Source organism: Melitaea cinxia, chromosome 16, assembly GCF_905220565.1.
Source record: "Melitaea cinxia chromosome 16, ilMelCinx1.1, whole genome shotgun sequence".
NCBI lineage: Eukaryota > Metazoa > Arthropoda > Insecta > Lepidoptera > Nymphalidae > Melitaea > Melitaea cinxia.
The window spans coordinates 8,079,305-8,094,016 of record NC_059409.1 but is presented as its reverse complement, the minus strand read 5'-3'; the positions used below and the strand labels follow the sequence as shown (position 1 = coordinate 8,094,016).

Sequence of the window (14,712 nt, the reverse complement as noted above, 5' to 3'; positions counted from 1 at the left end):
AAACATAAAGTTTACAATTTTTTAAAGCATAACGAACAGGAATTCAAACTCCTGTCAAGCTCATTTAACGTTTGATATGATTTTATTGTTTATGGTTTAGCCCTGGATTCTTGAAAAATAAAAGTTTTGATACTATATTGATGCGATTGATTGATTGGTTTAATCATTTTATGAGTTTCAGTTATGGAGGGTAAAGGGGAGGAAAATAATCTTTATATATGTATCAGAAAATGTCTGTCGAAATGTATTAAATTAGGGTGGCGCCACATAAGCATCAGTATAAATTTTAAACTTCACGTTCTTTGTAATTGCTCACTTCATACCATACTTTTAATGATATTAGCGCTATTTCGGTTGAATTTTGAACTATCATTTCTACCTTTTGTCTACACCAGCGCGATTATGAAAGGTTTTTGAACTGTTATTCTTATAGCATACATCTTATTATTATTATAGCATACATCTGTACACTTTTTCAACTTTTCTCTCATATAACATTATACACCTCCTACTCCTCCCTTCTATACAGCATATTTTCAGTTCTGCCAGTTGGGCATGGTTGATTCCGCCAATGTCACGTAGAATGGAGAACACACGAAGGAGATTGGTTGCTGCGGTATAAATAACAGTCTCAATTTAATTTTGAATCAGGAAAAGTAGATTTGCATTGTTAAACCTTAACCTAAAACAACACAAATATTTGGGACAGGAAAAGAGGGTGTGGAAAACCGTGTCTTCGCTAAGGCCACATTCACACAATGAGTGGTTACGATCTCTGATTTTAGCCAGGTAAAAAGTTGGACACGCATGGTCAAGACGTAAGCGACAGATGCTAGATGAGATCCAGTGGCTATTATGTCTATAAAGAGAAAATCAAGGGTTTCTTGAGATATGTGGTTGTATGTTAAGTAAAATTTACCCTTCACCAATTTTGTTGAAGTCCCAGGACTTGTCCATATGGATTTTGTATAGTGAACGAAGGTCTTACAGAAGTTTTTTTAGTGATCAAGGACACCGTTTTGGATTGGAACTTTAGCACATGAATCCGCTGTCTCATTACTACCAGCAATGCCAGAATTTACTGAAATCTAATAGACGAACAGAATATGCAGACCCTTTTGACTGCAAGAGAGCAAGACCTCTCTAATCTTAAAAATAATTGACACCTTAAACTTACCTCCTGTATGTTACTCAATTCGACCGTATATATGATACTTCTTTTTTGTTGGAAAGGAGATATCCCAAGGGTGGTACCATGATAAGGAAATCAGGGTCTGATGATGGAATCCCAGAGAAATCGAGGGAAACCCTCAAAAATCGTAGTGATGGCTAGTGCGTTTGTTAATTTTTTTTCGCCTACTTACGTTGTAATACTTGTCGATGTGATTGAAGTCGGTTTTTTTTTGTTTGCTAGCAAACACATTATTATGCGTAGTTTTTTATATTTTACTAATAGTAGAGGATACCAAATAACGTTAAAATTCACTCATCTGCTAATCTGATGACAATTATATTTTATTTCATAAAATATATGTCTATACCTGTTTAATAGAAAAATATGGTACTGATCCTATTAATAAAAATCATAAAAAAATATTATTATAAATTCACTGACCTGCTTACCAAATGATTGTATAAATATTTAATGATGACAGCCCGCAGTGGTTCAGCGTGGTACATTAAGCTTTAATCCTTCTCTTATATAGAGAAAGAGGCCGCAGTGGAACACAGGCAGCAGTGGGATGCTACAGGCTGAATCGATCGATAACTTCAGTTGTTTATTCTTTGTTTCAGATATCTTTCTTTCTTTTTAGAGAACAGACTGTCTTATAAAAATTGTAGATAATATTTTAATTTTAAATTGCTAGATCAATTTCAACAAGCAAACTTGTTTTCACGTAAAAAAACCAAATCGATCCATCTGCATCCGTTTGAGAGCTACATACGACTCCACAGACAGCGTGAAATTTTTAGTTATAAGTAAATTTTAGAGTTACAAATAAATTCCATATTATATTGCGCCAAGTTAATTTTAAGTGTTGCCGAAAATTAGTATGTAAGTATGTATTATAAATGAAATGTGAAAAGCCCCCATCAATCATCCCCCACCAGTCCACATCTCCAAAACAGTTTATTCAAGGTCAAAGGTCGCAAATATTTTTTTACGATTTTCAACTAAACTGTAACTTTTGTTATAAAAGTCCATGGGATAAAAATCAGTAGATCATGCAATTATTTGTAAAAATGGTATTTGTACTTTTTCTCTTATGAGTCACCGTTTCAAAAAAAGAAAAACAATTTAAAGTAAACAATCCATTATCATTATTGGAAAAATGATAATGCAGAAGAAAGATTAGTAACCAAAGTATGTTGTGTTTGAATTGCAGCTCGTAAATTTAACTTTTTCTTCATAATTTCAACATCCAAAAAAATCAGAGTTATTGTTCCTGATCCGACCATACTCGGCAAACTAATATAATGATATTTTACGAAGTGGAATTTAAAACAAAACCATTTTATCTTTTATGATTTTTATTACTTTTTTTGTTTTGTTTGAAGTACATAAAAATAAAAATAATAATAACAAAAACAATTTGTTGTAACAAAGTTCATTTTCGTGGCAGTAACTATGTTATTGCAGTCTTTGAGATCTTGAAGAATTTAACAACGGATAACTTAAGTCATTGAAATTTAACAATTAATATAACATAGTTGTAATTGATTTAGAAAACAATTATTAAGTAAATTTAATAATAGGCATTGTAAATTATAATTTAATACATAGCGGTCGATGACTGGCTCTTTAGAAAGCAGCAGCTGAAAAGAAAATTAATAATAAATATTTTTAGTTAGGTAAATTATAAATCTTCAATTTATTCTGTAGATTTGTATTTGACGTTTATGTAAAAATATAGAAAGTTGGTATGTAGGTACTGTGTTGTGTTGAAGGGTATGTTGGGGAGTGGTTCTGGGTTGCTTATTACCTATAAATATAGGTAGAACATGAATAAATATTCATGTTCTTTATTGCTTTATTTATATAATAAATGTGTTTGTGTATTCGCCGTGTGAGGTTTTTTTTTTCTTAACAACATATAAATTGTTTAGAAACAATTCGTGCAGTCTATATAAAAACACTTTTACGAATTATTGTAGTAACTGACAAACTAGCAATGAGAATACAAAAAAAAAACAATGCTTGAATTGGGATAACAGAAACATTCTAAAACAGTTGATAATATTTTTATATATTGCAATTAAAATGTTATTAAAGGTTTCTAAAACGTTATATGGAATATTTGAAAGAAATACCTACTGTGTCAGGTTCCGGGAACATTTTAATACACCTACTTAGAAGGTAAATACCTATTTGAACAAAATGCAACTTGGGTTTACGGATTCATGGTTCACACAATTAGAATAGGGATTATCAACTATATTTTAGAACACAGTTTAAAAATATATCCTTACTATAAACTGAAGAGATACCTGATGCTGATATTACAGACTACGAATGAATGGTAAAGTCTTGCTCAAATCATCCACTGTAAACATGTCGTGGACCATTAGATCTGCCATGATCAGAGATTTATTATTAAAAGTATATCGTTTTCCTGATAAATTGTTATAATACAAAAATGCTAATTCGATGAGGAGAAGGCCGATTTAATTTTATAGGTAATTCAATAGTAAAGCGGCTTGCGTATATACAGCATCACACTAACCTAAAGGCCTGATCGGGTGCTTGTCCCAGAGGAAGGTGCGTTTGACAGGCGAGAGGTACGAGTCACGGATGTAGGACGGGCTGCGATCCCATCGGGCAATGGGTTTCAGCTCCGGCCAGTCGTACCAGAAGGGATCCCGTGTGATCGCCGAGATAGGCAAGGATGGGCTCGGGTTGAAAATGTCGGCCCAAGGCCTGCGTCGCAGACCGCCAGCGTTGTATAACGGCGCACCTACATGTCACAATAATTAGTGCCAGGACAACAGACTCGATATTTCATTTCGTCATCGCTCCTGCACAAGAAAAAAGCGCTACAGCTATGTAGTGTTACTTAAGTGAAGCTGCGTCACATTTACCATTAATTTCTATGTGAGACATTCAGAATAATAATTAACTACTTATGTTAAGCTACATAAATTCATCTGGACGTAATACATAAAGGTTTTAATGTGTTAAATAAAGTAGAAGTAAAGAATATAAATTACTGTTCAGTATGTAATAAAGACAGTCGTTACTTTCCATAATCATAAGATTTTCTATTTATATTACTTATACCATATAAATTTAAGTAAAATATTAAAAAAGTATTAAAAATATGTACATTTAATATATAAATATGTACTAGTATACACGACGAGTTATTTTTGTGCCAAACAAGTGACATTTTGTGATGTTAATGATAATGGAGTTATTTTTTTATGTTAGAGATTTTAATGAATACCTTTATTTGTGCAACAGGTTTTTATAAACAGAACACACAGATCACTCTCCACAAAAACAAACACTTTATTGTGAATTAAGAAGTCCCGTTTACTTATTCACTAGATGGGATTAAACATAATATACGTTCAGAACAAGTAGTAACTAATTAATTATTATTATTACAAAACTAAAAGTGCTGGAGTGAAGACGGTAATAAATTTCAATAGGGTTCATATACCTAGTACTGAAATATGAAATAGTTATAACAGGAAGGGGTTGTATCAAGACATAATGTCTGTTGCCCTTACCGTCGGCATCGAATGCGATTTCACAGTCTCGCGGCGGACTAATCCTTGGCTTCACAGGTGTGGGAGATTTCCCTCGTAGCGAGCGATCAAAATCGGCCCATTTTTCAGCATCAGCAAAAAATGGATCCTTTTTGAATATGTCCGAAACCCTCTCCGGCCAAGCTCCTTCACGGTAAGGCTCACAGTCAATACCACGCAAACAAATCTAAGACTTCTAGCGTGGTATTTTTATTTTAATACTCCAATTGAAGTTCGTATAAAGTGTAGTGTTCACTAACATGATTAACACGCTTAGTACGAGTGAACATTCCAGTGAGTATGTCGCTATATACAATGCAATTCATGCACGTGTTGAATGAAAGCTTATGACAGCCAAAAGTATTACAATGTTTATTTAACGAAAAAGAATTCCTTAGATAAAAAAAATATATTTTATCGCCGACAATGATAGGGAGGTACTAAACTACAAAATCAAAACACGGATTGCTCTTTTATATTTTAATAGAAAAATATGAATGGGTTAGTTAATGTAATAAATTTGTACTATTTATACAGTACGGTGTAACAGTAAAATTATTTATAGAATTATATTAAACGCCTATTCTAGTCGTGGGTGCCTTGATTAACAATTATTTATTTAATAAACTAATAAATTGTATTGAATATGATGTCCATATAACGTAAACAGTAAATATAACAGTTTTGTATTTACAAAATTTTGAATATAAAGTTAAGAATACCTTCTTTTAACAATAATGTAATTTTTTTATCAAGATGAAAACTAATGTTTAACAAACATGATGTATGTATCCAAAATCTTAGTTGCTAAGATAACTGTTTGTGATATTTTAAATTTGTATAAATAAGACAGCATACTTTTCACAAATTTAAAATATTTTAAAACTTGAATTAATGCTCATCTCTCTCGCTTATTAGTTTCAATTTGTATTGAATCTAACAGTGAGTGATGTTCCGTTTTCAATTTCTGAATTCACGTGATTAGCGTAGGCAAGAACGTTCCAATACGATATATATCAAATATTTTATAAACTTCCTATTTACCATTTGGAACCATTCACCTAGTTCATAACGTGAACCAGCTCGTCCACCAAGTCTTATCCATTCGTTATTTCCAAAAATAATCTATCTTTTCGAGACACTAAGAAAGATAGACAGCATAATAATTCAATAGTCAAATGTAAGTTCATTTTGACATGACATATATGCGTAATATCACTCAATATTACTCATAGTAAAAATCGAATGGACAAACCTAAGTTTCTTCTTAGTCTAGCTTAATCTACCGTGCAATTAGTTGTTTAGTATTTACCTGTTCCCCAGTGAGGTTTGCTGTCAGGTTCATATTCGATGCCTTTAAGGCTCTTGGGCTGGAGAGGGTCGACGACAGAAGCGGAGAAGTCTGTGATGGGGTACGCCCTGTCCTTCAAGTAGAGCCCGTAGCGAGAGGGGTATAAGCGATCGATGGCGGCCAGTCTGTCAAGATGGTCTTGCCACGCCTTATGAGCGTCGAATGGGTCAACGCCTCGTCGGATACGCCTCGGCACATGGTAAACTGTTAAGAAACGGCGAATTTATTACAATAAAAGAGAAAATTGTTTTATTATAAAAACCAAATGATAGTAAACAGAGCATAAACATTAAAAAAGTCAACAGTATTTGTGGATCCGTTAAAATGGACCTTACAAGGAATGCAAAGAAACGCTTAATGCAGATTGGAAACAAAATAGGAAAACAACAATATTCACTCTACTTACACAACTATATACTTACACAACTACAGGCATACGGTTAGTCTTGAAAGAAGACAAAGGTTTATTATTAGCTGTTAGATAATAAAGTATAAGCTTTTATTTATAATGAAATGGCATTCAACTCTGGAAGAGTAATCTTAGTTCCTACGCTGAACTTACCGGTTTTTATGTCGAACATTTTCATTTTTTATTGGATCAAAGTAGAAGGGAATTTTAAAAGAAAAATGTAGTAACCTGAGGAATGCTTGAAGATTTAACAATGATGTCAGAAATGTATTAATACATGAGCGTGAGTAAATGTTATGTGTAAGAGGTGAATTATTATTAAGTGCTACTTAGGTACATACATGCGATGATAAATAATGACGAAACTTGCAAGCAAACATGTAATGCTTTAACATAATACATAAACTATAAATAATAATATTAAAATTCTATGAAAAGACAACACAGTCAGAAGTTTATACACTTATTTATTAACGACGAAAATAATAAATTAAAATGTCTGTGTATGTGTAAAATATGTAATGGTTATCGAAACATCATGAATTAAATCTCCGAGCTTTCGACAGGATCTACTTCTCGATTTAAATGCATAAGTTTTATTTAAAAAATTATACAAATTGATAGACTTTATCATTGCAATACTTTTAATACAACTAACTAAATGATGATCAATACAATATGTTACTTTAATAAAAACTTTGTATCAATTTTTATATTACAGGATCTGTCAATTTTTTTTTTTTTTTTGATATAATGATGTTTCTTCGATGACATTTTTACAACGTGAACTTTAACATCCACAGTAACTAACAATGCCTAAAAACTACTTAAGCTGCCCCGGCTTTTGCTGAAACAATTAAAATAATATGCCAATATTTACATTTAACAATGCTAATATGCTTTTTGCATATAATATACAAAAATGAAAAGAATTATTCGAGATTGTCTGGTTGTCTAACCAAAATGAGCTATTTACATATTATATACGTACATATAATATAATATAGAAATATAATTAATGTTAACAAGCAAAATAGTTTAACGATTGATACACAAATAATATTGTACAATCTACTAGCATAATATTACAAGAGTACTATCAAAACCAACGTGTGTTATATGTGGGAATTTATTGTCGAATAGTAAAGCAAGCTTTTGAATACAATTTAATAATTTTATTTGCTGTAGTTTTGCAATAGCGTGGTATGATGACTAGATAAAGATGTCAAATACTAACTTGGCCTGTACTGTTCGATTGAACGAGGGTAGTTGTGAGCGTAGATAGGGCGTGGCGAGTATCCGTAGACTTCACGGTGCACCGGGAGGTAGCGGTATCCGGGTACGGTGATCCTCTCAGCGGCGCCGATGGGGTCGTCATAGATAGATTTGCTGTAGGGGTAGGTAGATAATAGCTCTGGGAAAACGCTGCGACGTGTTGGCCTGTACCTTTCCTCGGCTCTGATGTCTTCCGATCCTAGTTACAATATTTTTAATGTTACAATAGAGGTATACTTTTAATAATATTATATTTATATTATCTATATGTTTAGATTGTACACGCTAATTTTGCGACTGTTTTATAAGTTTCCTGTCGCAAGACTACTGGAAGAGATTCCATCATGGGATAAGTAGTGCCTTTGCACCAGCATTGTTTATAAGAGCTATTTCCTTTTGCTATCCTAGTGTACATAAATTGTTAAATAAAATAAATAAATAAATAAATATTCTAAATACTGATAACTTTTTTTAACAAAATTTTACTACATATTACCTTATTTTATTAATTATTACCTTTTAGAGAGCGTACGAATGATTGCCAAAATCTGGCTTTCTTCGATGGCGTCTCATTTCTGCCAATCATTTCTAAATGATTTTTAAACATTTTGGCGTTTTATGTCGTGCTCGTGTTCTGTAAAGAAAATCGTCATTAAGATTATTTTTATTAAATTTTACAGTTGAACTAAAGATCTGAAGTGATAACATGTCTTGCGATTCAATATACTACTCTGTAATACTTTATGTAGATAGAATGGATGTGCTTTTGTATCTTTTGTCGTTCAGGTGACATAATAACTACAATAGCGCTCACGTTTAACGTAAATAGAGCAGTGACGTACGCAACGTTAGCAGCTGGGCCACAAATAGCCACCTTCGTGGCTGCTACGCTTCGAATGGCCCATGGACTTGGCCGACGGCCAATCCTACTGATGTAGAGAATTATTACTCAAGAATGACCGTTTTTCTAACGCTTGATGATCGTTTAGCTATTTTCAAGTTTGTTACGACCTTGTCGCGAATTTCGACGTAGATAAGTCACCGGCCTGTCGCAAAATCTAATTACGTAAGACATGCTTTCAATCATTTATGTATCTTTACACAAGTAAAATTCAAAGTAAGTGGGCCCTAACTATCCGCCAACCCACAGTAGAGCAGCGTAGTGGATTAAGCTTCGAAGTTTCTTCTAAACGGACAAAGAGGTCTGTGCCATGTAGGGGGATGATGATGATACACACTGAATCGTAAGAACTAACTATTACAATAAATACAAAGATTAAATTAACGTTTACGAATTAGTCTCAGTTTAGCCAAGGAATTCTTGGTTGTTTATAATTTATCTCATCTATTTATCTCATACCTAAAATATTAATTAAATCTAGTCTAAACTACCCCCCTACGAACATTTTCTTTGATAAACTCACGGTTTCTCAGAATGTGTTATGAAATACTTGAAGCATTTGCGTCATAGTTCTAATTTTAAAGATGCTGAATCGCCATTCATCAAGGCTTCGACTGAACAGAGAATGGGTGTTTTGAAAGATAACAAAACACTTAATAATGCAAAATTGCATTCCTTACCGAACTAAACGTTTCAATATATAACAACATCAATAAGTTTACAGTTGCAAACCAACATATATATATATATATATATATATATATATATATATATATATATATATATATTAAATTACTGCTAGTATTAACGCCATGTCAAATAATTTGTATCTATATCTAAAATAAAAGAATAATAGTTAATTAATTAATTAATTATTAAGTAATTTTACTTTCATTTTAGATTGTACACAAATGAATTCTGGAAATACATAAATATTTAAGGAGGAAACAGTTGAATAATTTTGCAAATATTATTTTAAATTAATAGCGTATAAAAAATCTTAATATGAAATACAAAAATATAGTATTCTATTATTTTGAATTATTTCTTCATTATTACACAAATTTCTTTTTAAGATATTTGCTGTAGGTAAACAGTTAAGCTAATAATTGACACTCAAAACTTACATTATAAAAAAAAATTAGACTTGATGAAATTGTAAACTAAAATCAAAATTATTATTTAGGTCAAAAATGAAGGCCAATGTCAAATATATTTTTCAATATTGTTGCTCTATCGTTGTTACTATTAACAGTTTATTTTTTAATGAAATAATTAATTTAATTTCAACTAGACCTACATTGCAAACTGAACTGCTTAAGTGTCTAAAGATTAAATAAAAAAAGTATTACGAAATGTATACAAAAATACACGAAGGCGCGTCGATTAGTACAGATTGCAAATTTGGCTCGGATAGGAGCCGCCTAAAATAGTCGAAGCGCACACTCGTATCGGATTCACAGCATTCCCGATGCCGCGCACCATCGCCAATGAGACAGGTGGTCTGACGTCACTTCCACACCTTATGTTTATATGACATTATTAATTAAAGCTATAAAGAAATACATGAAATAAATTTCAAATAATAAATGAGAATCATCCACCGCTTGCGTAAAGCTATACGTCAACGTAACGATTTGAGAAATTCAGAAACCAAATTAATGAATTTAGGTAATATTCAAAATATTTTAGAGTTTTAAACAATTGCAATAATTTGAGTTGCTGTTAGTTATTAATTGTTGTTATATGGTGTTTTGTAATAACAAAATATTTTAGAGTTTTAAACAATTGCAATAATTTGAGTTGCTTTGACATGACAAAACACTGTATAACAACAATCAATAACTAAAAGCAACTCAAATTATTGCAATTGTTTAAAACTCTAAAATATTTTGAATATTATCTGAAGTCTAGTATAATGCTTCTCTTTATGAGGTAAATTACATACAGTATAAATGTTGAAAATAGTATATTTTAGAACGATATTTAAAAAAAATCACTTAAATCAAATGTAACTTACGTGCAGTAGCGACAATGTTACCCTGACTAGATGTAGCAGTGGTCTAATTTCCCTCGAAAATGTTGATCAGGGTAGGGGGAGGCTATACAAAAAGAACAATTGCGCAACTAGACAGAGACGACAATACGCACTCCGAGATCACTAGGGCTCCTTTGGATTAGCGCTGCATACACTTTCGCGATAAAGAAGAATGAGAAGCACTTGATATCTTACCGATTAATATAATGATCGTTTAATGTTAGCGGCTGTGTTGTATCGCTGACGAGCCGACGTCGAGTGTCGGACCAGGGTGGACTCGCACTGCCGAGCCGTGCGTCGGCGCCCAGGCGCTCCGCCCGCCCCGCCATGCTACGCCGCCCAGTAAACATTTCGTTTTTCATGTTAACTACCTAGTTTTCTCTAAAACTGCTATGTATTTTATAATCAGTATTGAATTTTAATATATTTTTTCTTGTATACATATTATGTATTACGTCATATATACATGTAGTTTTTATAAATACTTACTACCTATAGGGGCTATAGGAAACGTTTTTATACTGTAGTATTTTACATCATTTTTTTTTTAATACTGCGAATGACAAATTCGGTAATACTGAAGGAATTCGAATTGCGATGGAATGAAGTTTTCTATACATTAAGTTTAAATTTTCTTTGTGCAAAAATGTAGAGATAACAAAATTATGGTATCGAATCTGGTGTACACTTAATAGTACTTAATTTTCTATTTTTGATTAGTGTTCCTAAAATATTATAACTCAAATACTTTTAACTTCCTTGGTGTTTTATAAAAATATGCCAGATTAGGAGCTGAGAAAGCCAAAAAGGGTAAACGTTATTCGCAATTCTCTTGAACTTGTTACAATACTTAATACTACATCTCATGACGATACACAACTAATATAGCATCACTTACAAACATTTATAGCATTTAAGGTCACATATAAAAGACTCTTATTTGCAAAATGAGAGTGTTAAGATTTGTGAACGCATATATTGCTATTTAGGTTAGTTACAAATTATTTAAAGCGATAGGTTTTATTTTATTTTAGTTAGACAATCCAAGGTCGAATTATCAATAAGCAATGACCTCTAGCTTGTCTGAAATATTCTTAGAAGTTAGCGAATTGTTTTTTAAAAATACTAATAATATATTAATTTTGAAATATTTCACAGCTAACAGTGGTCCTGCTGTCAATAAAAATCTATTCGGACTATTAACATTTGTATTGCTATGCAGTTGGAAATATAAAGTCAAATAGATTTTTATGACAGACAAGACTGGCGCGTTTCTTTTTCTTTTCAATGTTTTATCAATAAATCCTCTGTACAATAAAAGTAATAATAACAACAATATTCCTTATTGCACACCATTAAAAGATACAAACAAAAGTAGTACAATTAGAAGAAGATGTACAAGTAAGGCGGTCGGTCGCTAAAAGAGCGATTTTTTTCCAGACAATCTTTGGGTAGGTATAGGACAGGGCATAGAAAAGCGGTTAGGAAGTGTACAAATAATTGTTATATAAATTAGAATAAATTTCAATAGAATATAAAACTATACATATATACATCGAATACATAGACACATACACATAACCAGCAACCTTGGAAAAAGTTACATTTGAATTTTATAGACAAAATAAAAACTTTTTTATCGATTAAAAAATTTATCAACAACCTCTCTCGATTACTAATAAAATTTGACAACCTGAACGTCTTTTATTAAAATTTTTGAATTGTATAAAAGGTAAAATTGTTTTAAATTGTATATAAGTACTAAAAAACAAATAAAAAATGATCTTTTTGAAAAAAAAATCTAATTTTATTTTTACAACAATATATCACAAAAACACGTCGAGCAAAGTTTTTTCAACTGTCAGATAGCCCATTTATCGAGGAAGGCTATAGGCTATATAAAATTTTAGCACCTTTTTCCTTAAATTTGCGTGGGCGAAACCGCGAGGCACATCTAGTAAATTATATATGTTTCATTGGCTTAATAGAAAGTTAAAACATAAGAACAAGAACGTTTCCACTAGTGCTCTCTGGCAACGGCAACCTTGAGCTAAAATATGATACAATTTTTAATTTAAAATTTTCTTAATGTGTTTATGGCGTAAATACATACGACGTCATTCTATCCACAATTTTTACTCTACAAAATATTATTTTTATTGAAATCTGGCTTGATATCAAAATAATTTATAAATAACTATTCACTTGTACCAGTAAGATAGTTTTAGTTTCGACTACGTTTAATTAAAGCAACAAATATTTTGAATTAAGATTGATGAAATAGTGTTAGCAGTGTTTCGTTGAGTGTTCTCAGTCGTGTTCTACAATAATACAGCATAATTTGTATTTGTCTATATTTTTGTTATACATATAAAGTTTATCACATATAACGCACAGTTAAGCGTAACAATTATGACAATATTGTAAAAGTATGCACTATTTTTATTACATCATCACATCACATCAGCCTATCGCTGTCCACTGCTAGACATAGGCCTCCTCAAGTTCGTGACAAACATCGCAGTTTTCCGCAATCTTCATCCTGTCTCCATCAGACACTAGATCAATGGTCCAGTGGGTGGGAAGACGTCCCACACTCCGTAAGCCCATACGCGGGTTTCACTCATGGACACGTCTGCTCCAGCGGCTATTGGTTCTGTGACACAGGTGACTAGCCCACTGCCACTTCAATTTGCTAATTTTGTGGGCTATATTGTTTACTTACGTTCTCTCGCGGATAGTTTCATTTCTGATCTTATATTTTAGAGAGACCCCAAGCATAGCCCGTTCCATTGTACCTTGAGCGACTTGAAGCTTGTGGACTAGTCCCTTCGTCAATGTCCACGTCTCACGACGCATTGCTTGAAGACTTTTGTCTTTAGGTAATGCGGAATATTCGAAATATTATTATAGTATTTTTATAGTCTGTTTTAATTAGTTTTATTCAAATTAATAAGCGTAGTTAAAATAACGATAAATTATAATTACAGAGAAAACATATATGCGTATTTATAATAGTAAATTATGATTCGCTTGCCAATGATAATAAAGCTAATACTTTAATTTATACCAATGATACTATTAATTAGGATTCTAATTCGATTTTTTCAAATTAATATATAATTTTATATTAATTACAAGCTGCCCGGACAGACTTCATTCTGTCAAAAGTTAATAGTAAAAACTATTTTTAACCGACTTCCAAAAAAGGAGGAGGTTCTCAAAATTCGAGTGTATGAAATACTTGATCGAAAGGTGGTGTGTGTCATTTGGTCCCATTTAAATTTATTTGATATCTAACAACTAATTTTCCAGTTATATCTAATAATGCGTTTTTACTTGACGTTTTTTTCGTCGACCTACGTTGTATTATACCGCATAACTTTCTACTGGATGTACCGATTTGGATAATTATTTTTTGTTGGAAATAGGATATCCCTAGTTTGGTACCATGATAAGAAAACCAGGATCTGATGATAGGATCCCAGAGAAATCGAGGAAAACTCTCGAAAATCCGCAATAACTTTGTACTGGGTCTACCGATTTTGATAATTTTTAATTTAATCGAAAGCTGATGTTTATCATGTGGTCACATATAAATTTTATCGAGATCTGATAACTGTTTTTTGAGTAATCTTTGATAACGCGTAGTTAATTGACTATTTTTGTCGATCTACGTTGTATTATTGCTCGTCGATGTAATTGAAGTCGGTTTTTTCAAACACAATTTTTTTTATTAGTATATAAAAAAATAAATTTGCTGAATTGGTCGAGCCATTCTCGAGTTATGCGCTTAGCAACATTCATTTTCATATATATAGATTACGCTTCAGCCTGTAATATCCCACTACTGGGCATAGGCCTCTTTCCCCATGTAGGAGAAGTATCAGAGCTTAATCCACCACGCTGCTCCAATGCGGGTTGGCAGATATATTCCCTACTATGAGTCACGATCGCTATCAGGTGTACATGATAACAACCGGGAC

At 32.1% G+C, this 14,712-nt stretch overlaps 1 protein-coding gene across 5 annotated transcripts; it reads right to left on the bottom strand.

Annotated features, from left to right (window-relative positions):
• Positions 1-2,593: 2,593 nt before the first annotated feature.
• Positions 2,594-11,033, bottom strand: LOC123661126. 5 transcript variants are annotated; one of them, XM_045596123.1, is made up of 8 exons: positions 10,922-11,033; positions 8,304-8,421; positions 7,750-7,986; positions 6,065-6,307; positions 4,735-4,899; positions 3,726-3,956; positions 3,490-3,572; positions 2,594-2,817 (listed from the first exon to the last, which is right to left on the bottom strand). In XM_045596123.1, the coding sequence occupies exons 2-7, from the start codon at positions 8,392-8,394 to the stop codon at positions 3,502-3,504; spliced, it is 1,038 nt and encodes a 345-aa protein (XP_045452079.1). In that variant the 5' UTR covers positions 8,395-8,421; positions 10,922-11,033; the 3' UTR covers positions 2,594-2,817; positions 3,490-3,501. The 5 variants fall into 5 exon arrangements, with proteins under 5 accessions (XP_045452079.1, XP_045452074.1, XP_045452075.1 ...); XM_045596118.1 differs by lacking the exons at positions 2,594-2,817; positions 3,490-3,572; positions 3,726-3,956; positions 4,735-4,899; positions 6,065-6,307 and adding an exon at positions 7,093-7,359 and having other exon boundaries at positions 10,922-11,031; XM_045596119.1 differs by lacking the exons at positions 2,594-2,817; positions 3,490-3,572; positions 3,726-3,956; ... (1 more) ...; positions 6,065-6,307; positions 10,922-11,033 and adding exons at positions 7,093-7,359; positions 10,709-10,817.
• Positions 11,034-14,712: the final 3,679 nt, after the last annotated feature.